The 26,642-nt window shown below is 47.8% G+C and overlaps 1 protein-coding gene across 1 annotated transcript in view; it reads right to left on the bottom strand.

The window, feature by feature from the left end:
• The window catches only part of TMED1 (transmembrane p24 trafficking protein 1), a 31,851-nt gene extending 5,735 nt beyond the window's left edge, over positions 1 to 26,116 (bottom strand). Inside the window, exons 1-3 of the mRNA XM_086961536.1 lie at positions 25,736 to 26,116; positions 21,767 to 21,864; positions 2,524 to 2,707 (exon numbers count right to left, since the gene is read on the bottom strand). Coding sequence (XP_086817662.1) covers positions 2,524 to 2,707; positions 21,767 to 21,864; positions 25,736 to 25,924 — 471 coding nt within the window. The 5' untranslated portion in view covers positions 25,925 to 26,116. The remainder of the gene's footprint in view (positions 1 to 2,523; positions 2,708 to 21,766; positions 21,865 to 25,735) is intronic.
• Positions 26,117 to 26,642: the final 526 nt, after the last annotated feature.

The raw sequence follows: 26,642 nt of genomic DNA, 5'->3' as shown, positions 1-26,642 counted from the left end.
CGGTTCTTCTCACCAAGAACTGGAAGTTGCAGTGCAGGAATGGCTCACACTTCTACAACCATACAGAAAGGGCTTGAAACTGAATGCATTGTTCAGTCCGTATACCACATATTGTCAGCTACCTCCCCTCAGGTGCTGCTTCACTGATCTGAAGAGGCCAATTTCAAATGTGAATACTGGGGCTTATTTACAAGCCGTATGCGCCGCTGGGGTGTCACTTTTTATGGCGCTCCAGCAGAGTAGAGACCCCTATCTACAAGGTCATGAAAAGCCATTTTGCAGGGATTTTCCCGGCCTCGTAGATATGGTGTTTGATAACGCAGGACAAGCCGCTGCGTTGCCTTACACTACGTTAGGAGGCATTCCATGGGTGTTGCGGTCGGCTTTCCCATGCAATACCCATGGGATTTGACACATTTCCTGATTTACAAGGATTTGTAAACCTGGGCATGAGGGGGGGGCGGGCGGGGGGGGGGGGGGGGGTGTCTCATAGTGGAGTGGTGTGGCTCACTGGTTAGAGGCGGCAGACCCGGAAGCAGAGGACGGCCCGGGACCAGGGTTCAATTCCCGACGCGGCAGAGTCGTGGACCAGGGTCAGCGGACTCGATAATTCTCACCTCGGTGCCCACTCTAACCAGGGATCACGCTCAGCAACTCTGGGCATTAGCTTGCCTCATCTCCACAACGGCCTCCCACATACGCCGGGGATGCCTGGTTTCACCTTAGAGATACCCAGTAGGGACCATCTCACAGGGAAAGCCAGGACGGGTTCCCCAGCGGTCTACAGCGCGGAGATACCCAATGTGGGGTGATTCATGCGCTTTACAAGACATCATTACATTACATTGTAAGGAGGAGAAACCTTTATTTTGCCTTGTTTTTTCCACTTTCTATGTGTGTTTTAGCAGCACACAAGGAAAGAGCCTCCATGGATTGTTTTTGTGTGTGCAGGCAGGTGTCCCTTCCTGCACAAAAACAATCCTGCCAACAAAAGACACCATCGAACCATGGTGCAAGGGTGTCTGCATTGGTGCTAGGCATCAAACTGTGCACAGACAGGAATGCACCGCATCTTGAAATACAGTGCATTCCTGCCCTTTCAAATTGGCGTAGGGCAGCGCATAAAAAAAAAAAAGACTTGTGGCGCTGCCCTACGCAAATTCATTGTAAATTAGGCCCATAGGTTTTTGTTTTGATAAACAATTTTATTGGTTTTTAAACAAAAAAATACCAGCAGTAGTCCAATACAGTATACCACAGCATTAGTCTGACATTTCCCTTTTACATATATGGGGGAGATGGGTTTGCAGTACATGGTCCTACAAATCCCACACAGTTTCAGAAGGAGATATGTTTATTCTATCTGCCCCAAACCTTACTGTATTTAGCTGGACACCCTCTAGCCGCGAACAATGGTTTCTCTAGTGCTGCGCACCAGTCCACACCTCTGCGCCATTTCGTTATGCCAGGTGATACCGGATTAATCCAACTAGCCGCAATGTCTCGCTTGGCCACCATTGTGGCAGTAGTAAGAAATTATTTGTCAGCTCGGGAGCCATCTTGTCCATCCATAATCCCCAGGAGTATACTTAAGGGGTTGTGCAGGACCTCCCAGCCCAGGACCTCTGCAAGTCCTTTTCCTATGGAGTCCCAATAGCGTGCAATGACGGGGCAGGCCCATATCATGTGAAAGAAGTCTGCTTGGTCATGATCGCAGCACACACAAGATGCATTTGACTTCATACTTGCGCTAAAGAGGCGCTTGGGTGTTAAGTAGGTAGCATGTAAATAATATAGTTGGACCAGACTGAGGTGGGGACTGTCTTGGGTGCCATTAAAGTGTCTCTCCAGTCTTCCTCTTCAAGAGGTCCCACAAGTTTCGTAGGCGGTCTAGTGTATTTTGAGTGTAATTGATTGAGGAGCGTTAGATACGAGAGACACCCCCCCCCCTATCCTAGGTTACCTGTCATAATCTGCACCTCAGGGGGACTATACTCTGGGAGGGATTTGCCCTGAGGTACGTGTAAGTAGAGGGCATGACGTAGCTGCAGATATCTAAAGAATTGTGAGGGGTGCAGGCCCATAGGTTTTAATAATAGAAGTGCCACAAGCTACCAGGAGGGGAGTCGCTCTAAAGGTATCATCCCTAGCCTTGCCACACTGTGGTGCCAGGCTGCCACAAACTGGAAGTGGTTCTCAGCTAAACAGGGTAACCAGTGCAATAGAAGAGTTAGTGGAACCAGTTAATCAAGTCCTACCTCTCACTTCAAAACAAAAAATTGCAACACTCCCAAGCCCTTGGTCAAATTCTCATGCAGGAAGGCCCCTATGCTGGTACTAGCAAAAACTCTGAGTGAGTATGGAACATTTTCTGTCCTAACACCCAACTCTATTGCTTGCTCTTATGTACAGCGGCGGGATCCCCTCTAGGGCAGACAGCAGTTTTTCCTATGTATCAGAAAGCCAGTACAAATGTAGCAGTCTATTATTTTAACTTTCTGGGTAAAGGCTTTGCATTTGTACCTTAATGTCGTCAATCTTGATGTCCAGCAGTTCATCTGGCTCCACCATATCAGCCCAGTTCTCTGCCTCATCATCCCCTTGCTGGGTGTCAAAAATCAGCTCGAAGAACACAAGCTTCTCAGAGATGGTGCTGAAGGAGTTATCAAAGCACATCATGTAGTCTCCCTCTTCCGTCACGTCTACGCTAGAAGAAAGCAGAATAAGAGATTCCAGTGTTACAAGTGGGAAGGACAACTAACGCCGAAGCAAACCTTTATCATCAAGCATGAGATATACCCAGAAATAAATGTGACATGCAACTCCAATCTGGTTTATTTGCTGATCACTTCATTCAGTCCTTTATTGGTAAGCCAGGTTTAGCCGACCACTGTATAGTATTCTATATAGACACATAAGTGGATCATCACAAAGACATTGGTTACCTTCTTCAGACAAACTTATGTTAGAATTTAACTGCGGCTCAAGAAAAATGCCGTCATGCAACAACATACCTCATCAAGCACCCCTTCCTGCCTACCCTAAACACTTGATACGAACAGTCAAAGTTTACCAGTCTGAATGCTCCTGTACCAGGGACCACAATACAAAGATCATAATAGTTCAAAACCTATGAACCTGCTAACAATAAACTGATGTGTAAAATCGATATTGCTTGTGAAATTTTACAAACGCACTGCCAGATCTACTGGTTAGGTTGACTTTTTTTTCTCCAAATATAGCCATACAGGTTAGGAACTAAATACCAACGAACCAACATGCACAACAAAGTTAGGGACTTGAATTTGTATCTCAACTAAATCACTTGCATCATGTGACAGCAAATGACAAAAGTGAGAAGTATGTTGCAAGTTGATTAACTGACCAAGACCACAGTTGATGAAAGAGATGAATTGGTGTGAGAACTCTAAATGAAATTCACAACTGAACAGGGAAGAATCCCCACTTTAGCAATAAGTATTCCAAACCAGGTAGCTTTGGACATAGGACCCATTTTGAGAGTGCAACACTGGCTATGTAGGGAACCCCAAGACAACCCCCTCCATCTTGTAGCTCCAGCCTCTCTGTGCCCTAAACAGCCCAGTGAGCAAACAGAAACAGTGGTAAGAACATAAACTTGTACTGTGTATTCTTGATAGAACAAGCATTTACAATGCAATGGTCTCGCCTTTTCAAAAGTTAGAGCTATTGGCATTGTAAATGACAAATGTTTTATTTATGTGTTGGTTTTGAAAACAGATAAATAAATGGCATTGTCATTTACAATGGCAATAGCTTAATCTCTCGCAAATGTGAGACCTATTGCATTTGCACCCACCCACACACACATAGATGTGGTGGTGGTGAATGTGGTGGTGGTGAATGTGGTTAATGTGGTGGTGGTGGGTGTATGTGGCGGTGGTGGGTGTATGTGGTGGATGTGGCGGAGGCGGAGGTGGATGTGGATGTGGTGGTGGAGGATGTGGAAAACCCGGAAGGGAGAGCTCAAAGCTCAAACCACTGTGAGATGGAGAGTTAAGGGTCACCCAGTCCTTGCAAAGAAGAGAGTGTCCCTCCAACCAAACCCAACCAATGATGATGATGAATCGCTAGCCCCACCGCGTAGAAACTCATTCATCACCGGAACTAGCAATATTGATTTACTTTAAGGGTGTGCTGTCCACAGCACAGACTATGTTTCAATTAATCAGAGAAAAACAACATCCCTGACTGGCTAAATCCCAATACTGAATTTGGAAAAAAAAGCCATTAGATCAAAACGCCTTTGTAACTTGTGGTAGCACTTCAACCAATGAATGAGACGTACATGAAAGTCCAAAGAGCGACTTGGGTAGTATTGGCCTGTGATGTCGATATAAATGGACGAACTGTTTACTGGGGGTGTCCACTTTAGCTGGGAATGGGGAAGCTTTCAGTTGATGAAAGAGGTTGAAGATGTCTTTGTGTAATAGAATAGCGACCCCTACCGGACAAAAAATTATTATGTCATCCGTGCATGTGGCATCTCGAATGTACCTCTCGTTTAACTCGGGCAGGAAGTACCCAATTTGAGAGCTGTTTTAATCGCAGGTCGAACCAAACTGCAAACCTCTGTCCCTTTGAGATAAATTACAGAGAGGGATCAGAAAACCTCAATAAGGCACTTCATTCTTACAGAGCCACCATACGGCACAAGCAGACACATAGCTGGCTATGAGAGCAGTAGGGCTAAACATGTATGCACACCAACGCTATTTAGAAAGGAGAGTCCTTCTGATTTTAGCAAAATGCAGTGCTACATATCAGCTTTCCTAATCTCTTTCCCCTTTATTAGTCATCATAAACGGTAAATTGACAAATAAGAGTTAATCCCCTTCGAATTCCGAAATCACCTTCCCGGATGCCAGGCTGTGTTATAATGCAAGGAAGCATTGGCCTGGGTTCACTTATCTGAAAGTGAGATGCTGTAACAATTGGATCTCCTGCGCGCTCTTCGGGGTGCAGTAGCCAGCAGCGATGCCTCCACGGGCTGTGGGTGTGTACGGGGTGGGGGTTGTGTACCAGCCCACCATCTAAACTCCCGGAGACAGGCCAAACCTGTCTGGTTTCCCTCCCGCTTTCTCCTGATCGGCCTTTTACCGAAACAGAGAAGCGCGCAACTCCTCGACTCAAGATTCGGGCTTACCCACCGCCTGCAGCGTGTTTCGCCCTCAAGGAGGAACGGTGGGCGAATACACCAGACGCCCCCTTGTCTGGCCTGCAAATAATGTATGCACGTCGACAAAATAGTTCCACCACACACAAGATAGTTCTGTGGGTCAATGCCCTGGCTGCAGAGAACTGTGTGCATGTTGCAAGCCACACACATCTGGTCCCAGACAAACTCAAGATTCCCAGGTCTAAACAAGATCTTGTTTGCTATGCTAACACTCATCTGGTTGGCATTACATAAATACAATTTATGTCTGGCGTCAGGGCACCCGGCTCCTCATGCCACCTCCCCCCCTCCATCCTACACCCCTCCCCCAGGGTCGCCAGCCCGAAGGGGACCCTTCTCCCGGCTCTTAAAACAATACTTTGTTCACCCCGCAGTCACTTCCGGCAGTAGCTGTGAATCTCTCCCAGTTCGCAAATGAAAAAACCTGTTCTGCAAATGGCCAGCAGGAATCAGGCAAACTATGCGCACGGGAGCGGTGGGGAGCCGAGGGGACGGTGTACCAAAGGGAGGGCAGCAGCAAAGTGGAGAAGGAGACAGAGGATGGTAAAGGAGCAGAGAAAAGAGGTGAGCGAGAGAGAGGAAAAGGGTAGGCATTGATGAGAAAGGAACGAAAGGAGAGTAAGGGAGAGACAAGTTGTCGAAGACAGATGAAAGCAGAAACAAAGGGACAGAGAGTAGAAAGGAGGACAAGGGAGAGAAGGGAAGGACGAGAGAGACATAAAACAGAAAGAACAGTTAGTAGGGCGGAAAGGGAGAATAACAAAGAAGGGGGCAAAGCATGGACAGAGAAAACAAAGGGGAAGTAGAAAGAACGGTTGAGAGGGGAGTGGGTAGGAGATAAAAACAAGAACAAGCCGTGAGCGTGCACCTGCAAATCCCGAAACCGGAAGTTCGGGAGCGTCACACCTGTCGTGGGGCGGGACTTCAGTCTTCTGCGACAAGCCCAGAAGCCCGCGCCCATGGAGTGGATGGCCAAGGATCAGTGGTGACGCGGGGCTCCCATGCCGGAGGGAGAGCCCTGCGGTGGCAGCAGACGCCAGGAGTGGAGGCTGAGGCCGCTGATATGGTAAGTGGGGCTTAATTGGGGAGGTGGGGGGCGGAGTGTGTGTGTGTGTGTGCCCCCGCGTGTGGGGGGGCGGCAGTGTGTGAGTGTGTGGCGGCGGTGTGTCTGTGCGCGCGTGTGCGTCTGTCTGTGCGTGCCTTCGGCCAGCCTCAGTAGCGCTGTGTGTGTGCGCGAACTCGAAGCGCGTTCACACACCCTTTGCGGTTCGTGCACCGGTCTGTCTCCCTTGACAGGCATCTTGGCAGCAATAGGTCTCGAGGACGAGACCTAAAAAACACAACAGTTTTAAAGTATCAGTGACTGCTTAAATTGAACTCTTCGTTTCTGTTCAATCTGTATTTTTAAAACTGCTGGTTAGGTTTTGCCTAGCAAATGCGTACGAAGTACGAAGTGCGCATGCGCTAGGAAAACCTTATGTTTTTGTCTGTGGGGTCGGGTATCCACCCCCTCCTCCCATTGGCTAGCTCCATAAGTGGAGGCTAACCATTGGGAGAGGGCTCTGTCCGTCAATCTCGGACCAGATTCGGGGGCGTTCCCGAGAATTTTCCCTTTTGGCTACGTCAGCCGAAAGCCTCTTCTCGTCAACGCCCCCGAGTCTGGTCCGGCATTGAGCCGGCACCCGCCTTCCTTAAGCACAGCCTGCGAAACTCAGGCACTGACAGTGGTCGACCTCGAGGCTGGGAAACCGGGATCGAGTCTCGGCAGGACGCTTAATCGCCCTGTGCCTAACAACATGAATGTGTCCGTCTGTAACGCAACATGTGCTCATGTAAAGCGCTCTAACCCCTTCGGGTCTCGTTAGCGCTATATACAACTTTTTTTTTTAAAAAACATTAATGTGTACTGCCTAGCAGATATTTTAAAAGAAATACCAAAGAGCGGTAAAAGTAACGGCCTTAACAGCACTACTTCAGAAACCGCGCTTCGTCACAGCTTACTGGGGCAGAGCAATGCTCCACTTGGTCGGGCAGCCAGTTCCTGGAGCCCGTGTTGGTAGTCGTGTGGCGTTAGATGCCTTGGGTGGAGAGCATGTGCGGGGGCCTTCCCCACTCATCGGGCCCGCGTCCCGTAATTAATACCTGGCCTCGTCGGCGTGGTTGCGGTCTCCTTTGTTCATGGGACACCCTGTCCACAACGCGCTGTAAGGCATGGTTCCCTGGTTTCGCCTGGAGCGAGCCGCAGGGGGCAGCGAGAGACGCGATGCAGTGGCCCTATTCATCAAGCCAGCATTTGCGTGGAGCGTGCCACGGCAGACTTTGGTCCCTCCCCGCACCACTAACAGGATGCGCCCGCCCCAGCTTCATCACCCTGGGCATAGCAGAACATCAGTTACGGTATTGCGGGTGGCAGGTGGAGGCAGCTGAGTGACTATCACCACCATGCCTAGCGTGACGGGCCAGTGATGAATGGAGTCCATTGGGGCCCATTCAGACCCGCGCTGAGGGCTGTAGATAGAGACTATTTGAGGCAACAGTTACGCTCCGGAATTAGCCCCTGTCGGTGTGTGGCGCAGCGAGCCCGGGTGTTACTCTGATGCGCCGGTATTTCAGTCAACATGTCACTATCGAGGAGGCGCACATTGCTGGTTGAGACCCCGCCCGCCGGTACATTAGCTATAGCCTGCTGCTCAACTGAAATATGGCGGTGTGAGTTTGGTGCAAGCAGCAATGGGTGTCAGAACTTTGATATCTTTCGGCGCACATGGCTGCTCGCAGTTCACCTGAAGCCGGAAACTGTTAAGGTGCGGGGTCACGTCACTGGGAGGCCCACACCAGCCGCCTCAGCGCTGAATGGCAATCTTTACAATACCCGGCACAGTTCATTTTACATTATTTAAGAAAGTTGGGCACCTTGTTACCGGCTATTCGAAACATTGTTTGATGGTTTCTGCGTTCTCGCATACTGAGGTCTATTTAACCGAACTTCGTTGCTTCTCGCCTATGAGGGAGCTCAAGCGGTTGGAATGTGGCACTTAGAATAGCCAGGTTTGCCGGTTCAAACCCCAGGTGGGTCATGTAGGGCTACGAGTCTGTTGTTATTGGGTTGTGTTACAGTCTTAAAGTCGCTTGAGAGTAGCAACAAGTTATTCAAGTCCCACCTGACAAAGGCCTAACGGCTAGGGCGCTCGACCCCGGACCTGGGGAACTGGGTTCGAGTCTCGGTAATGTCGCTAAACATCCTTTGATTTTGGGCAAATCACTTAATCTCCCCGTGCCTGACAAAAATGAATGTGTGGCCTTATGTAACGTAACTGGTGCTATGTAAAGCGCTCTGATAACCTATTCAGTTCAAGTTTGCGCTATATAAAACTCTTGAAAAAAAAAAAAATTTATTCATTTGTTTGTGTCTGGTCAAAGTCAGAATTATTCCCCTTTTGTTCTCTTGGCTCTGGGGGATGCATTGGTGCGATATAAACTATTTTACAGGTTCAACCCTCTGTCGGGGCTGTCATCGATGGTGACACAGTCACATACTACAGTCATGTTAGTACTTCAAAGGCTGTCTCGATGTTTTGGCAGGTTTGGTGTTAATGTCTTAGTATAATATTTTAAATGTTCTATGGAAAGCTCAGATCCCTCCACATGGCTGCCATTTACGTATTTAGATTGGGATAGCAATGCTACTGTTTCTGAACCATTTTCACAGACAAAGCAGATCTCATCTTACACAGGGTCACAAGTCCTCGTTTGCACGGCTCCAATGTCATTCGTGAAGGAACAGGGGGGACTTTCGCCTGTACTTAAGCTAAAGTATGTATACACGTGTCAGAACTGGTAGCAAACGCAATTTAGTTTTATTGTCCAGTGAATAAATGGATTATGCCTGCTCTCAAATGTCTCTTTGGCTGGGGAGAATTTAGCTTGAATTTGTGTTTTGTTTCACGCAGGAAGTAGCACAAGTGGTTACAGTGTGGCGCCAAGACAGTGGTAGTAATCATTTGGATAGATATCACAAGTGGCTGTTACAGGGGCATTAGTAGACCCACGGGGAAGGTCTTGACACGTAGCTGTGTGCACTCCCATTTCTACCAACTCTTTATAATTTACATGGTTGTTTTGATGCACTGTGAGGGGTAAACCCCTATCCCCAAGGGGGTGCTGTATCACCAGGTGGCACTGTCCCATGGTTTGTGTTTTTTCGTTCGGTCAAAGGTGTCAACCGCTTGACATGTTGGAGCTTAGTGATCCTGGTGGGGCAAACCGCAGCAGGAAACTACAGAGTCCGGCGTGATCTGATTAGCCCCCTAAGTGCAGTGGCACAGTTTAGAGGCTTTCCGGCAGAGGTAGTGTGGATTTGTGCAATAGCCAAAGCAGTAACTAAGGACACCCATTTCCCCCGGTGTGCCTCTGCAATTGGTTTATTTGTTAGGGTTTTCGCGTTGCCCAGCTCAGAGTGGCGCTGGACAGGCAACGTCATTCGGATGTACTGGCAGCAATTTTGCTTACGAACATGTGCCCACTTGCCAATGGCTACTCATGGGTCATTTGTATGTTTTCCCTCATGCAGACTTTATTTACTGGCCTTCCAGGCACGGGATAGTGCAGAACAGGTAGCGTCCCAGTATATGGCCGGCGGGTCAGGTGCCTGGGTGTGTGACCTGCGCAGTGGATTGGTTGGTGGGTGCTTTTCCTTAGGGTTGGGATACTCTGGACAAACCTCGGCTTGTTGAGGGCATGTGTCGTAAACTAGTGGTTTCGCTTTATGGCATTGTGTGAATACTTCGCTGGTTGGCCAACAAGGTCCTCGTTCCACCAAAGGTTGGGTAACACGTGCCCATTGCGTAAGGTCTAATGGGTGTGAGTACAGTTACTGGCGGCGGTGGCCAGAAAGGTCTGCTATTGTTGCATCTGTGGTTGGGTGCAAGCATTGATTTCAGAGTTGCACGTCACTTATTGTTGCACCGGCGCTTGTGACAGTCTGCCACGAGTTGGGCGCTGTCAGTCTAATTTAGAGATGACCAGAACAGGCCTTGATTATTTCAAGTTACATTAGAATTACTGTTGCCTGCTGCCGAAGCCATTCCTAGCTCTGCGGGCTCGGAATAGGCGGAATTGCACGCGTGCATGAGTGCCAGGATTTGTAGTTTTAGCAGTTGGGCTTCAGTAGATTTGGGTTGAGCCCGACAGTTTCCTGCGTAAGTGCTGTGACTCTGTGACTCCCAATTTAATTTTGAGTCCATAGTCCTGCTTGTGGTAACTGGAATAAGGCGTGCTGATTACATAACTGGATTCGATGACTGAGGAGGATCCTGTTGAATTGTTTTGGGCCAACACCGAAGTGAGCCGCTAGTGCAGGGCCAGAATCATTAGGCGACTGCAGCGCGACATAGGTCTTATAAAGGCACAGCTTCAAAAATTGGGCAAGAGAAGTAGTCCATAAGGACCACCCCACGCAAGGAGGGCTAGCAGGGGTCACTCAGGGTACCAAGCTATTAGCTGCCATTGTTTTGAGCAATTAACCAGCAGGCAGAGTTTGAGGAAAGCTGCTGAGTTGCCTGAGATTGCGGCTCGTCCGGGGGCTAGGGATGGTGACGTTTCAGGGTAAGGTTCGAATTATTAGTTGCGTTGGGATACGTTGGCTGGTTGCCCTTACTCGTGCAATACGGCGATAAAGTTGCAATTTTGTGGAGTGTTGAACTAAGTCGAACTTAGTAGGACTGTGGCCCGATTGACCTAGTGAGTTGTCAGGCTAGGATGTCTCGCGCTCTTGGGCACAGTTGAGTCCCAGCCACGAGTAGATTGCATTAGGGTTAGCTGGCTGTGGGTCAGTAAACGCTGAGGCATCAGTAGCATTTAGCGGCTTACAGCAGATGTGGTTTCCGATACATGTGGCACTAGTTAGAGTAGAGCCCTACTTGGAGGTAATGCCTTAAGTAATTGGAGGTCTGTTGCCATCGCCTTTCAATTGAAGCCATTGTCTAGCTTGTCTTTTGATTAGTTGGGCCTGCACAAGCCACACGGATACCTCCTATATAGTTGGTCCACGCTGAGACTGTCTCTTAAGTTGCATCACATAATCACCAGTTTCTTATACGCAGGCACTTTCGCACTAAGGTGATGCGTGAGCAATCTGCACTGAATGGGGGCCTACTTTAGCCGCACATCCACCTAGAGCCTGACCCCACTAAGACCATTCAAGTTTGGCTCGGCATCAGGTTTGGCTGATACAACAATGCCGCATTCTGGCTCCATCTCAATGGGCACGGGTTGATGCGTTTACGGCCAGGTAGGCGTATGGTTTGGCTGATTTGCTGGAAGGGTCCCGAGGTTGGGGAGGCAAATCTTCAACAGTCAATTAAACAGCGAGGGTTGACACGCAGTGGAGGGCCCTTTTGCTATGTCCACGGGTAAGCTTTGACCTAGACAGTATTTTATTTGGTGGTGATTCAGGCTAAAGTAGGTTTTCCGGGTGCAGTGTTCACATGCCGGAAAGTAGAGTGAGGAAGTATTAGTTCCCCTAGTTGCACAGCAAGCATATGCAGTTGTTTAGGCTGCTTGTTAAAAGCTTCATGGAGTACAACGAAGGCCAGGCGAAGGGGTCGACTTGTACAAGTGACAAACATGAGAAGTTTCTCCAAACAGTGTTAAAAGGGTGGTTGCCTATATCAAAACTAAAACTGGCCTTTTGCGCAAGATGGGGAAGCTTGCGGCCAGGCAGTGAGCTGTCCAACGTTGATTTTGTGTAAAGTTGCATGCATGCACCAAGAGTTGGATCCCCAAGTTCATCCCGGACGGACTTTAAGTCCCGTTCTTTAGCCAGGCCTTGGCTGTTGCAAACAGCTAATGGGTTGGTGGGGTGCAGTGCCCTTTCGGGGCGACTAGTCAAGAAACGGACATTATAGTTTCTCGTCACGGTGTTCTCAAAGGGAGATTGCCTAGTAGGTCCCTACCAGCCATATAAGCATATAGAGGCAATAAGTGACATACCTAAAAGGTAAGCCTTGGGTTATAGGGACGTGATCCCAAGGGAGGTCGCTGGGTTGGCCTACACAGGCAGGTGATTTCCGCAGGGGCTTAGTACGCTTGTGGCCAGGCAGAGGCTTGCCTAACCTAGGTGGTTACAGTAAAAAAGGCAAGCACGCACATAGCGATGGATGCCCAAGTCCATTCGAGGCAGTCATTATCACCTGCTCAATGGCCAGGGAGCTAAGCATTGGTGGGAGCTGCCAGTTTAATTGTGGGTTGCGGTGCAATAACCTAAGGAGTACGTGGGGTCAACATAATTTGGCTACAATTATGGAAGAAGGTTGTTTGGTGGTCCGACTGCCCAAATAGGGTCAAGTGTTCTGTTTTATTCGACAAAGAAACTTGGACACCCGTTGCCATGCCACTTTTCCCAGGGCAGCTCTGTCTGCCTGGTGTTTTGTGCCGTTCTGCCCTCTGTTACAATCATCCCCCCCTCGTTTTTGTGTCCTTCTGCCCTCTGTGTGCCTAGTTTTTGTGCCAATCTGCCCTCAGTTATAATTGTTTCCCCTCGTTTTTGTGTCCTTCTGTCTGGTGTTTCGTGCTGTTCCTCCACCTGAACTGAGCCCTTTAAAATAAGGCCATGCTCCAAAAAGTACTGCAGCCCCCTGCCCTGAACCATAAATAACTGCCCCCTACCTCCGTGAAGTACTCCGACTCTGCTCCGTACCCTCCCTTGGCGCCTAAAACTGTCCCCTGCCATGCACCCTACAAAGCCTCGACTTAGTAAACTGTCCCTTCTCTGTGTGCTTCGAGGCCGTAAAATGTAAGCCTAGGCACAAATGGATGGTTGGATTTGTGGGGTAAAGTTTTATTTAATGTGATTTTATGTAGCGCGAACTTTACTCGAAGGTGTCAGATCGCTTTACATAAGAACCAGTTGCCAAACCTAAGGACTTTGTATCTTTTACTTAACGCATGTAAATCAAACAGGAAAACAATTCAAATGTACTAGATGTAGTCACACAAAGAAGAGACTGTTGATTCTCGTAATATTTCTATATACATATGGAAGGGATATGAATAGATGTACTGCAAGAGTCACATAGGAATGTTAGAGTAGAAAGGTCTACTGCATATACTAGTGAATACAGTCATCTCTATATACAGAAAAAATGAGTTATATTTAGAGGGGTCGGAGTGGGACGCAGTGGGTGGATGGATGCATGATGGATGGATGTATGCATGGTGCATGGATGTATGGGTGGATGCATGGATGGGTTGTTGGTTGGATGGGTTGGTGGATTGCATAAATTGTTGAGGGATTGGCTGTATATATGCATCTATCCATCCACCCATCCATGCATCTATCCATACACCCATCTATACACCCATCCATGCATGCACCCATCCATGCATCCACCAACTCATCCATGCAAGCATTACAACAAGAGCACATAGCTCTCCTTCGTCTCTCCTCGCCCCCCTTCCCTGAGCCCGCAGCTCTCCTTCGCCTCTCCTTGCCCCCCTTCCCTGAGCCCACAGCTCTCCTTCGTCTCTCCTCGCCCCCCCTTCCCTGTGCCCTGCTATTGTAAATGACAATGCCATTTATTTATGTTAAAAAAAACATAAATAAAAATAATGTCAAGAGCAATGCCAATAGCTCTAACGTTAACAAAGGCAAAACCATTGCATTGTAAATGCTTGTTCTACCTGTGACTGTTTAATTTCTCTCCTAGTTTTCCCTGCATTGTGCTTAGGCCAGCAGGGGCAACTCCCCGGTCTCCTCCCGCAACCTACCCCCTTTTGTGTCTTTATAAGTTAAAAAAAAAAAACACAAAATTAAAAGGACAAACTACACCCTCAGAGGCTAAGCAGAGTGGGTTTAAGAGACTGCTTAATCTGCTGTATGGTTTAAACTGTTCGGAAAGTGCACTTAGCACTCGTTTTTGTCTAGAAGTGCCCGAAAAGTAGTATTTTCACAGGTTTTAGATTTGGGCCTTACCTGCTAGCTAAAACAGGACCTGAAAAGTGTGGATTGAGCCGGTCTGTATCCCAGGTGGTTCTGACTTCAGGGGCAGCTCACCCTGCCCATCAGCCTGTGCTTGAGGTCACATGTTTTTATAGAAGTTTGCTATTGGACGTTACATCTGTCCTCTGATTGGTTCCTGTAACTGGTATTCCTATTTGGCTTAGGGTTAGTGCTCTGACTGGCCCCTGGGTTGGTGATTCTACTGGACGTAGGGCTTAGGGTTAGTGTTCTGACTGGCGGATATGTGTATGGTTTTTTGAATGGGTCCTGGGGCTCAGGTGTCTATAGGACCTAGAGCTTAGGGTTTAATTTCGGATTGGCAGTTAGGACTAAGGCTGTGATCGGTTGTAAGGGATCGGTCTCCTGCTGGACTTGGGGCTAGTGGTGTGAGGAGTTAGGGCTAGGGTTCCCATTGGCCGAAGGGGGTCACCTGATCACTAGGGCTATTTAAGCTTAGGGCTCAGGATGTCTCAGCCCGGGCAGAGAGGACAAGGGACTGGTAGGGCCTAGAGCCAGAAATGCTGCCCATGTTCCCATTCACCAGCACCCAACTGAACCAATCCACAACCATATTAACACATTCACAGTGAATGTACTCTACTCTTACTACAAACAAACCCTACACACATTTCAAGGTCTCAACACCCACTACAAAATACCCCAACTACCACACATTTGCACCTTCACTCAAACACAAAAAAACACTATATCCCATCCAGGTACACACACTCCCTACTCTAATTACGCCTAATATACACCTTTCTGTCAAACAAACCTACACTCAACCTTCCATCTTTTCACCCACCAACTCCCTCTTTTTTTTTACAAAAAAAAGCACACACACACAATCCTTACACTCCACTGCACAACACATTAAATCTTTTAGCAATCCAATCTAACAAACACATTACTCTTGTTCATTCCCTCGCATACACGCTTTTCCAAAATACATCACTACCCTCCTTACCTTGCAGCTTCCACTCAACAACACATACAAATACTTATGCTTTATACATACAAGAGAAGAAAAAAAAAAAATCACATAAAGGTGCCAATTAAGGTAATGAGCCTGTGACATGCCAGTAATAACTTCATGCAAGAACCACAACCTACTTTCTCTGAAATTCTAAAGGGAGATCCAGTTATGTTAATAAAGAACTGCTATGTCAAACAAACAATTAACACAGGAGCAGCCTTAGGCTTAACAGAGGAGTGCAAGACATCTGGAAATACACACAATGATCAATAAATGACAACTCAAAAATGAGCTCCACACCATTTTATAAAAACAACAAGTACCTTTATGTAGGATTAGGCATGTAAGAAAAATTGTTCGGGTAAGTGCGTTTTTAAATGTAAAAAAAATTCCCTTTAAAAAGTGGACACTGCAATTTCGGAGTTCAATGTTATCCTATGGAAAGAACAACAAGTTCTGCAAACAGGTATAGTACAGCGACTTACATGACTGATCTCCAGGAGTTACGGTGACTGGTGGGCAAGATCCAAAGCAGTACAAGCAGTACACCGTCAGCGGCACGAGAGCGGCTGGGTGCAAGGTACAAAACAGAGTTGGGAGCCCACTAGGTTTCTATGGCGCAAGTGACACGAGCAGCTTGTTACGCTGCAGCACAATTTTAATCGGAGATTAATTCTAGCTGTATTAGCTTAGAAATGGCATTTTAAAACGGAATTGTTTAGTGTATTGCACTTTTGTTCTAAAAGACCTCGTTTTTAATAATTACTTACTAGCGCTCAGCTCTTGACGCTGACTCACTCCCTTTATTGATTTTTCACTCGCTCGATGCCTGCCGAGTTAGGGCAAGGCACCGAGCATTAGGGATTCCTGTGGCGGCCATCTTAGTGCGGGACAGCGCGGTGAGAGAGCGCTAGTCTCCGTCATAAAAGGAAACAGTTGTCCTCCGCGATAGCGGACGCGCCTCGTCTTCGCCGGAGTCCAGCCAGAGTCAGCCCGTCTGTGCCCGTCCGGGCCAGGCCGGGACTTAGGGCTCAGAACTCTGCCCCTCTATTACCCAGGTATGATGCTTACGCGCGAATCTCTAATAGCATTACGCCCTGCCAGACACGACAAATGTACAACTTTAAATCCCTTGTTTGCTGGTACCCAGACCTGTCCAACATGTTCCCTTTCCCTGTCAAACTTCCAGCCTTATCCTGATATTCCGCATGGTATCCTTTCACAAAACCCCCCGCCAGAAAGTGTGTTCTAACAACTTCACTTTCTATGTGGTAAATTGTCGTTCCTTACCACAACACAAACTGGATATCTTCCATCTATTAATGGAAGAGAAGCCCAGTGCGATATTTCTCACCGAGACCTGGCTCCATGATGGCGCGGGCCCCGATGTTGCTACAGCACTCCCCACGAATTATGCTATTGTAAGGAGAGATCGCGTCGGCCAAACAGGAGGGGGCATAGCCATTATTTACTACAAAGATTTTGTATGCCATTTTGAACCTGCAGACATTCCCAATTGCGAAGCAGCATCTTTTAAAATTATCCTCAGCCCCAATTTCACTTTTTCTGGTTTACTGATTTACCGACCACCAGTTTATAACCCCTCTTGGTCTGATAATTTGGTAAACTTTATCTTACCTCACCATCTAAAAGCTCAAAACTTTACAATACTGGGGGACTTGAATCTCCATCTGGAGGATGAGAACAATACTAACTGTAAAAACCTCATTGATGATCTCCTGGCGTTGAATATGACACTGCGTAATAAGAGTCCCACCCATAAAGCAGGACATCTGCTTGACCCCATCATCTCTAATATGGAAGAACTATCATGGCTGAACACTACTCCTATATGCTGGTCAGACCACTTTCTCATACTCTTCGCCATCTCTCTTAAACCCACTAAATCTCTTTCTATCACTTCTTCTGAATCTCTGAGGAGAAATTGGAAAAGATTACATCTAGATGACCTTAACAGTGCATTGAACAAAAACCTCCCAAGCCTTGATGGAGACATGGAAAGCATAGCTGAGGCTACACAAGCATGGCTTAATGATGCAGTGAATGCCTGCCTACCCCTATCCCGTTGTAAGGGAAAAGTACACCGTCCCCCGGCCCCTGGTTTACAGAGGCCCTCAAGAAAGAAAAATCTACTTGTAAGAACTTGGAGAGACAGTGGCGGAAGAACTATGAGGCTCACCAAAAAGAGATCTACCGCAGGGCCAGAAACAGCTATCACTCGGCATGCATGAAAGCTAAAGCATGCTATGTAACCACGACCATAAATTCAGCGGCTAATAAATCCCAGACTCTCTTTAACACGGTGAAGGAATTGGCTGGTGAAAATACAAGAGTGGAGGCTCCCCCTCTTAGCACTCAGCAATGTCAAGACTTGGCATCCTTCTTTACCGAAAAGATTGAGAAGATCGTCTCCAATATTAACAAAAACAGTACGACCTCTCATAACCAAGAGGACACCTCTCAATGCTTTAAAGGAAACTGTCATCTCGAAGCCTGGCCCCCCTTAACACCGGACAAAACGAGGAAACTTCTTAAAACTATCAAATCGGGTTCTCCCCGTGATCCCATACCCATCAGTATTATCAGTCAACTGGAGGTTTCTACCCTGACGCCCATTACGGACATACTTAATGCGTCCATGGAACAGGCTTCAGTTCCTGCTATATGGAAACAGGCCATAGTCAGCCCTTTGCTGAAAAAGCCAGCCGCCGATCCTACGGTATTGGCCAATTATCGACCAATATCGTTACTTCCTGCCTTTTCCAAAATGCTGGAAAAGCACATCCATGAAGCTCTTTCCACACATGTGGAAAATAATGAACTACTTCACCCTTCTCAGTCTGGATTTAGGAGTGGGTATTCCACTGAAACTGCCCTGCTCGGAATCACGGAAAAAATTAAAGAGCTCAGAGATGATGGCCAAACGGTGGCACTGGTCTTGCTGGACCTAAGCGCAGCCTTCGACACCATTTCTCACTCCAGACTACTTTGTAGGCTGGGGGAGAGTGGTGTCGAGGGCAAGGCGTTAGAATGGATCAAATCATATCTATCCTCCCGGACCTTCCAGATCACCTCCTCCGAGGCTTGTTCGGATGTTTTTTATTCCCCGCACGGGGTACCACAAGGATCTATTCTGAGTCCCCTTTTGTTTAATTTGTACCTTCGCCCACTAGCCACCCTTGCAGAGAACTTTGGTCTTATTTTGATGACTTATGCAGACGATTCTCAGATTTTATTCTCATTATCCAAATCTGATTCGTCTGATTCTTCTGCACTTAAAACAGGCCTCCATGAAATTTACTGCTGGATGTCAGACAACCAGCTTAAGTTAAATGGGGAGAAAACAGAGATCCTCCTCTTAGGGAACAGTAAAAACCTCTGGAGCGATTCACATTGGCCGACCTCATTGGGCAAGCTCCCGACCCCTGCCACCCAAGTCAGAAATTTGGGAGTCATCATTGATGACAGCTTATCCATGGTGCAACAAGCTAATAAAGTGGCTGCCATCTGTTTTACTATTCTCAGATGGCTACGTAAAATTGTCTGGATGTTACCATCGACCACCCAGAAGACCGTAGTCAATGCCTTAGTGACATCTCGGCTTGACTACGGCAACATCCTGTACCTGGGTGCAAATAAAGCTGTAGTAAGACGCCTACAGCTGGTGCAGAATGCTGCGGCCAGACTGCTCTGTAGAATTCCCAGATATGCCAGGATCACTAAACATCTCAGAGACCTGCACTGGCTCAGGGTCGAAAATCGGATCCGTTTTAAAACCCTGAGCTATTTGTTCCAAATTAAAGCTGGGACTGCCCCCAAATATCTTCAAGATCTTGCCAAGCCTTACCTTCCAAACCGCAGTCTCCGCTCAATTACATCTGCGAAGTTTGCGGTACCAAGGTATAAACGGGCTAGAGTGGGAGGAAGATCCTTTGCATTTTTGGGCCCAACTCTGTGGAATTCACTGCCTACCCAAATACGCAAAGAAGAAAACTACAGGAGTTTCAGAAAAAGCGTGAAAACCTGGTTGTTTGATCAATAATCATTGCCTTAGTATCTGCTCTCTCTCCAGGTGTGCCTTGTGTCTTTGCTGATTTTCGGCGCCGGGAAACCCTTTGTGGGTAGCTGTGCGCCTTATAAATGCTACAAAAAAAAATGATAATAATAATATGGCGATTGGTCACTGTGAAAAGAGGCGGCAGGCTCTGCCTGGAAGGCCAGTCGGAGTGAACCAGCAAGTGGGATCAGGCCTTGTGATGCTTGGGATGGGGTGGGGGAGGGCTAAGACGTCAACCACAGGAGGCGTCATACACTCCCTAGTCTTTAAGAGTGCGACAAGCAAGCACCAGCGCTTGCTATTCTTTCCTTGACCTGGCGTATTTTCACCCGATCATTTCCTGGAGGGGTGTGGAATTGCATCATGCTCTCTGATCTGGATTCGGTTGCTGCTCACTCTTTTCCAAGCTACCTCTTGAAGCACCTTTGGCGAGCTCCAGTGTATCCTACATAGACAGTCTCTTCCTGGACCACTGGTATCGACAACACGCTCTTCTCTTAGAGTTTGCCAGGTCAGCGCAGGTACGCGGGGTGCGACGCCATATATCTGAGCGCTGCACGAGGCTTGGCCGGCCTCCACCTACAGAAGCTAACTGTACTGGAAGTGAATGCCCAGTACTGTGCTCCTATTTTTGAGTATATTATATCCACTATCCGGAGTTAGAATCCTTATACGATATGTAGTTTGACTTTAAGGGTTTGCTACCACGAGAAACAGTCACTAACAAATTAAGTATTGACATTGTGTTTGTTGCGAGACGGATCATGGTTATTTGATTTATTTACGTTATTGGAGTGCCAAGAAATTAACTCCTTCATGAGTAAAGAGTCCAAATGTCATGCCTTAAAATCTTGCATGCGAGTGAACCCTATAACTAGAGGGAATGTATATATGGAGTGAATGACCAGAGGGGAATACTTAGGTAATGCATTTTTCTCTCTTTCGGTCAATGCAGGTTTTACATGCGAGGAGGTGACTATTAGCAGACTGTTTACCTCAGCCAGTGCCCTGAAGAAACAACAAGGGCAGGACAAAGTGAGAGAGGAGGGCTACCAGTCTGTTATATTTTACCCACTCCCCCATTCCTTGGGTGCACAGTTTTGGGGAACAAGACCGCTTGTTCTCCAACTGCACACCATGGGGAGTGGTCGGATTATCGTCACACCATCTTCCCTGCCAGCAGAACAAGGCTAGGTTAGTCTTTTCATACATGTATAATGCTAATTGGTATACAGTACGCCATCTGGCTACTTCTGAAAAATAGTGTCCACCTCACAGCAGCCTATCTTAGGAGTGGGTCTAGCCTGGAGATGGCACGCCTAACTTCACTATCTAATTTTCCCGCCTGTCCAGGTGCCATGGGCGCCCTGGACAAAGGGGTCAAATTCCTCTCCAGGGAGGGAGAGCCAGATTCACACTTCAAAGGCAGAAGCCCTTTAAGGCTTGCCACTCAAGGAAGGCTAATCAGCAGGTAATCCTGTGTGGGGGGGTGTTACACCCTCTTCCAGGACAGGTTATTGTTCTGGGTGTACTGAGAGCAGAGGCTCTGACCCTAGGAGGTCAGAACAGTGTCTTGGCGGCAGGCGGGCAGAAACCAGCCAGCAAGGGCACCAGAGGCTGGTAGGCCTTCAGGGGGCACCTCTAATGTGCCCTCTGGGCACATGTATTGGTAAATCCAACACTGGCATCAGTGTGGACTTTCCACTGAAGCCATGTAGCTGGGGGAACTCGTTTTCACCAGCGCCCAGCACATGTCTTAAAACAGCTTGCCTGGTCACTTGTACTGGCAGTAACAACACGGACCAGCACTAGGGTATATCTGCTCATGCAGGTATGCACTTGCATGTAATATTCAACACCCTGCTTTAGAGCCGTTGGCCTACTGTAGGGATAATTTACAAATATTGCATGCAGTGGTAGGGAACATGGCACAAAAGGATGTGTGACGTTGTGATTTCACTTTTGTCTGCACCAAGACACACAGCGTGCAATGGCAGTCTTGCATGTGCTTGGTGATGGGTCCCTTAGGGTGGCACAATGTGTGCTTTAGTACCTTATGGGTACCATTTACTATAGACTTACAGAGGGTACTAAAGCTTTTGCCAACTGGGGAAAAACAATTGAACCTTTTTAGGGACAGAACACTAGTACTGGGGACCTGGTTAGCAGGAACCCAGAACATTTCAGTCAAAGCTGCATCAAATACTAGAAACAAAGTGTGTGGGGCTGCAACAAAAAAACAGTTTCCTACAGTAGCCATTGTTAAACTTGCTTTATTGTTTCATGTGACAGGGTATGGGGAAAAGCAGAGCATAAAACAAAAGCATAATTTAAACAAATGCAGTTTTAATATTCTCCTGCATGGTGGCCAACAAAATTTGTATATTAGGCGGGGAGGGAAATTAATTCTAGTCTTTTCAGTTTATGTTTCTGCTGTGAGAATTGACAGGGTTTCAGGATTAGAATATATCTCACTGCACCCGTCCCCAGACTCACGTGTGCACTCCATCTGATCGTCTGTACTCTGCCACAAGCATAGCTCCACTGGGGCTCATGAGGATAAAGTCGACATCCAGGCCAGCACCACCAATGACCTACATGATAAGAGGGCATATGAGTTTGGGATTAAGTCACTGAGTAAACAAATAGAAGAAGCCTTTACACAGCACAAGCAAACACCTACAAACAAGAAAAAGTAAGGCACACTCAGTAGATGGACAAACAGGTGATATACCTAGGATCTAAAACACAACCACAAATTAATTCAGAATAGTGGTGTGAATTGCCACAGGAATGCTTGACAGGAGGGATACCCATTGTATTTTTTGTTGGTAAGCAGATTGCACATAACCGCAAGGAGTAGAGTTAGTTGTGCTACAGGACAGAAATGTTCCATTCTCACTATGTGCCACTACTGGACATTTCTGGTATTCAAAACCGGTTTAATATCCCATTTTTCCACATGCACCTCAGGCTAGAATCTTTCACTTCCCACCCAAAGACATCACACCAACATTACTTCTTTTGTGCCCTATTTTACCAAGATCTAATTGTTCCATGTGCAATCTATGTGTGGGGCCAGCATGTATTCAGACTCCAGGCTTCCTTCAGATAGAAGCACCAGGTTTTCTCTGCTGCATATTTTAATGGAATACTTTGTCCTTGGAGACCAGAACTTTCCAGAGACAAGAACTTACAAAAGAATAACCTAAAAGGGTCACAAGCAACAATGCAGTAAAACGGGTACCTATTGTCAAAGAATCAGGCAAGCCCAATTATGGAGAAAATAAACAAAAAAACAAACAAAAAAAAGGACCATGTCAAAGCCAGGAACCCATGATGAAATGAGAAAACAAGGTTTGGTTTCTCCCAGAGAAACCCCCAAGAAAAGTCTTTACATATTATACAGGTCCTACTTTTAAATACCATGCATCCTGCCTTGTGAGCCACAAGGCCTACATAGGGATGAACTATTAATTAAAAAGTAAGTTTTGACATGCCAAAAAGGTTTATTTTGAGAGATTGAACTGCATGTTTTACATTGCTCTGGTCCGGCTACAACGGTTGTCCAGAAGCCAAGTTTACACTGGTACTTTAGTGGATGACACAATAGGTGCTGCAGTCCAGTACAGGAATTTTAATTCCATTCCTTGAATACACTTTGTACCATCTACTAGGGACTTAAAGGCAAGTTCAATATGCCAATTCAACCATGTTTAAAGGGAGAACACAGGCACTTTCCAACTGATTAGGAAATGTAAAGTGCACAGTTATAAAGCGCGCAAAAATATAGGTGCCAGCAAAAAAATCCAGAATGACCAGGCAGAAACTGTAGATTTCGTACACCACTCCGTTGAGAGTGCATATATTTTCCAGCTCTCTGCCTCCTGTGCTTCCCACAAATGCCCATCCCCCTTGTTGAGCTCTCAGGCGTGTGCTGCTTTCATGTACTTCTTCCCAGCAATCAGGGGTTGCTTTACCGGTTTGCTTCGCCCCCGTGTTGCTTTCCCAGTTTGGTTTTCTCCCACCTTCCCATGTTGCTCTTGCTTGTGTTACTCCACACTCTGCATCCCACGCACCCTACAGACCCCGCCACGATGAACCCCCCCAAGCCGCACCGACCACGACCCTCTGACCACTTGGATCAACATGAGCACCGAAGACATAACTAAGACCATGAGCACCATCCACTCAGGCTCACCGTCTGACCCTCTCCCCCACCACATCACCAACAAAGCCGACAGCCTCATCGCACCCCACCTGCGTAACATCATCAACCTCTCCTTCGAAACAGCGACCTTCCCGGAGAGCTGGAAGCACGCCGAGATCAACGCCCTCCTGAAGAAACCCAAGGCTGACCCGAGCGACCTCAAGAACTTCCGGCCCATCTCCCTGCTTCCGTTCCCAGCGAAAGTCATGGAAAAGATCGTAAACACCCGGCTCACCCACTACCTAGAAGACAACAGCATCCTGGACCCCTCCCAGTCAGGCTTCCGCAGCAATCACAGTACCGAGACCGCCCTCATCGCCGCCACAGACGACATCAGACTCCTATTCGACATAGGCGAGACAGCGGCCCTCATCCTCCTGGACCTCTCTGCTGCCTTCGACACCGTCTGCCACCACACACTACGCACATGCCTCTACGACGCAGGAATCCGAGACAAGGCCCTGGACTGGACCACCTCCTTCCTCACCGACAGAACCCAGAGAGTCCTCCCCCCCGTTCCATTCCAGAACTACCAAAACCATCTGCGGCGCCCCCCAGGGATCCTCCCTCAGCCCGACGCTGTTCAAAGTCTACATGGCCCCCCTCGCATCGCCAGACTACACGACCTCAACATAATCTCCTACGCCGACGACACCCAGCTGATCCTCTCCCTCACCAAGGACCCCCTCATCGGCAAAGTCAACCTACACCAGGACATGAAGGCCGTCGCCGACTGGATGGAGGCAAGAAGGCTCAAGCTGAATACGGACAAGATGGAGATCCTCATCCTCTGGCCCAACCCCTCAGCGTGGGACGACTCCTGGTGGCCAGCATCACTGGGAACCCCCCCCGGCACAAACCAACCACGCATGCAACCTAGGAGTCATCCTCGACTCCAAGCTCAGCATGACCAACCAAGTCAACGCAGTCTCCTCCTCCTACTTCCACACCCTCCGCAAGATCTACAGATGAATCCCGACGGACACACGTAAAACCGTCACCCATGCTCTCGTCAGCAGCAGACTTGACTACGGAAACGCCCTCTACGCCGGAGCCCAGTCCAAGCTCATCAATAGACTCCAAAGAATACAGAACGCCTCAGCACGGCTGATCCTTGACGTCCCGCGCAAGGACCACATCACCCCGCACCTGAGAGACCTGCACTGGCTCCCCGTCGACAAAAGAATCACATTCAAACTCATGATCCACGCACACAAAGCACTCCACAAGAGCAGCCCTGCCTATCTCAACAAAAGACTCGCCTTCCACGTACCCAACAGGAAACTCCATTCCGCCGACCTGTCCCTGGCCGCCGTCCAGCGCATTCACAGAACCACTTCCGGGAGCAGATCCTTCTCCCACCGCGCCGCCAAGTCCTGGAATGCCCTCCCCCTACGACAGACCACAGACCTCCCGGCCTTCAGAAGATTGCTCAAGACCTGGCTCTTCGACCACTAGCTGCAGCTGCTCCCCTCCCCCTCAGCGCCTTGAGACCTTAGCGGGTAAGTAGTGCGCTTTACAAATTCCCTGATTGATTGAACAAAGCAAATGAGGTCTGAGTCATACCACTGGTACTCGTGTGTTGTAATGAATGCATACACATATGCACCATGAGTTGGCACATCCACCATCAGCTGTCAGCTATCTGTATTTTTGTACTTTTTTGACGAACCTACACAGCATTTTCCCAACACTGTATAGCATCTCCAAAAGGCACTGGCAAAGCCAATAGGTGCCAAATCCAAGACCTATTGGCATAGCCAATGCTTCTGATTACATAGCACTACTTGCTGATTATTATGGAGTCCTTTTTAAGCAAAGAACGTTTTTATACATAAACCATGGAAATACAAACAAAAACTATGCGTGCTTATGGAAACGAGGACCCCAGAACTATAAACAACAACTCGCATAAACACATAGGCACATGCTGATGGCAATAAAACATTATTTAAATACATATAACCAAACTGCTGAGGGAATTAAACAAGCATATAATGCAATGAAAGGTATTGCACTTGCCAAGCAGTTCAATGCAATGTGTGACATTCCAGGTGCTTTGGCCAACAGAACATTGCAACATAGGATTCATAGTTTCACCAAAGGATTCAAAACATGGAACGACCTCAATATTTTATACATGACAAGGGGGAGGTTGGCAGTAGCCCACTTTGCAATTTGCCTAAATGTATAATTAATTTTAGCATACTGCCAAGCGCCCACTGCAGTAATACACTACCACTCGTATCCCTCACCTGATATTCCACTTCCATGGTGGCATTTGCCACAGCCGTCTGGTAAAAACACTCCTGCCGGCCCGCCGGCAGTACAAAGGTGAACTCGGTGTCCTGAGGCTGCGTGAAAGCGGCTACCGCCGCGGAAAGTAGAGTAAACCCAGAGAGCCACCTGAGAGCAGCCATTTCCAGTTGGAACTGACAGGACATCGGTCGTTTTAAGAAACGCTACTTCCATCTGAAGTGACGTAACACGCACGGCACACTATGGTGCCTGCTTCAAACGGTGCCTCCCGTAGGAAGAAACGGAACACGACTCCGACCCAAGATGGCGTCACGCTTGACGTAAGTATAGACACCATTTTTGAACGAAACAAGCAGCCGCCATCATAGAACTACTGCAACCCGCATTGCTGTCTGCATAAATGGTTATAAAACCAATAGAAAATGGCTAACAGTTTGTGGACGCTAATCACAGAAATACACGTCAAAAGAGTTGCGGGTGTGTCTTTGCGACTGACAGCCAATTGCAGCACATTGAGGGGGCGGGCCAAGTTATATTTGGTGTCAGCTGCAGGTCGTTTTATGGGCACAATGCAGACGTGGGCGGGGCTTGGCATGCTGACCTGGACCAATTGGATTAAGCCCAAAGGTCCCTAAAACTCCCAACAATTATCGAAGAGTCTTCGAAAAAGCCTACTAACAAGCATTGGCATAGCCAATAGGTCTACCTTTGGAACCATTTAAGCGTTTAGCCAGAACTATTGACTGTGGCAATGTTTTTAAGGTATGTTGTAGAGCAGTGTGGCTGCTGTGCTGGGTATTGCAAACTTGGGGGCAGATTTACAAGCCCCTTGCACCACTTTTGCGTCATCTTTAACATGGGAAATATTATGCAAATGTGGCGCAAGGGGCTTGTAAATCTGCC

This window comes from Lissotriton vulgaris, chromosome 1_1 (assembly GCF_964263255.1).
Source record: "Lissotriton vulgaris chromosome 1_1, aLisVul1.2, whole genome shotgun sequence".
NCBI lineage: Eukaryota > Metazoa > Chordata > Amphibia > Caudata > Salamandridae > Lissotriton > Lissotriton vulgaris.
Note: the sequence above shows the minus strand (reverse complement) of the source record. Positions and strands in the feature narration are given on the sequence as shown.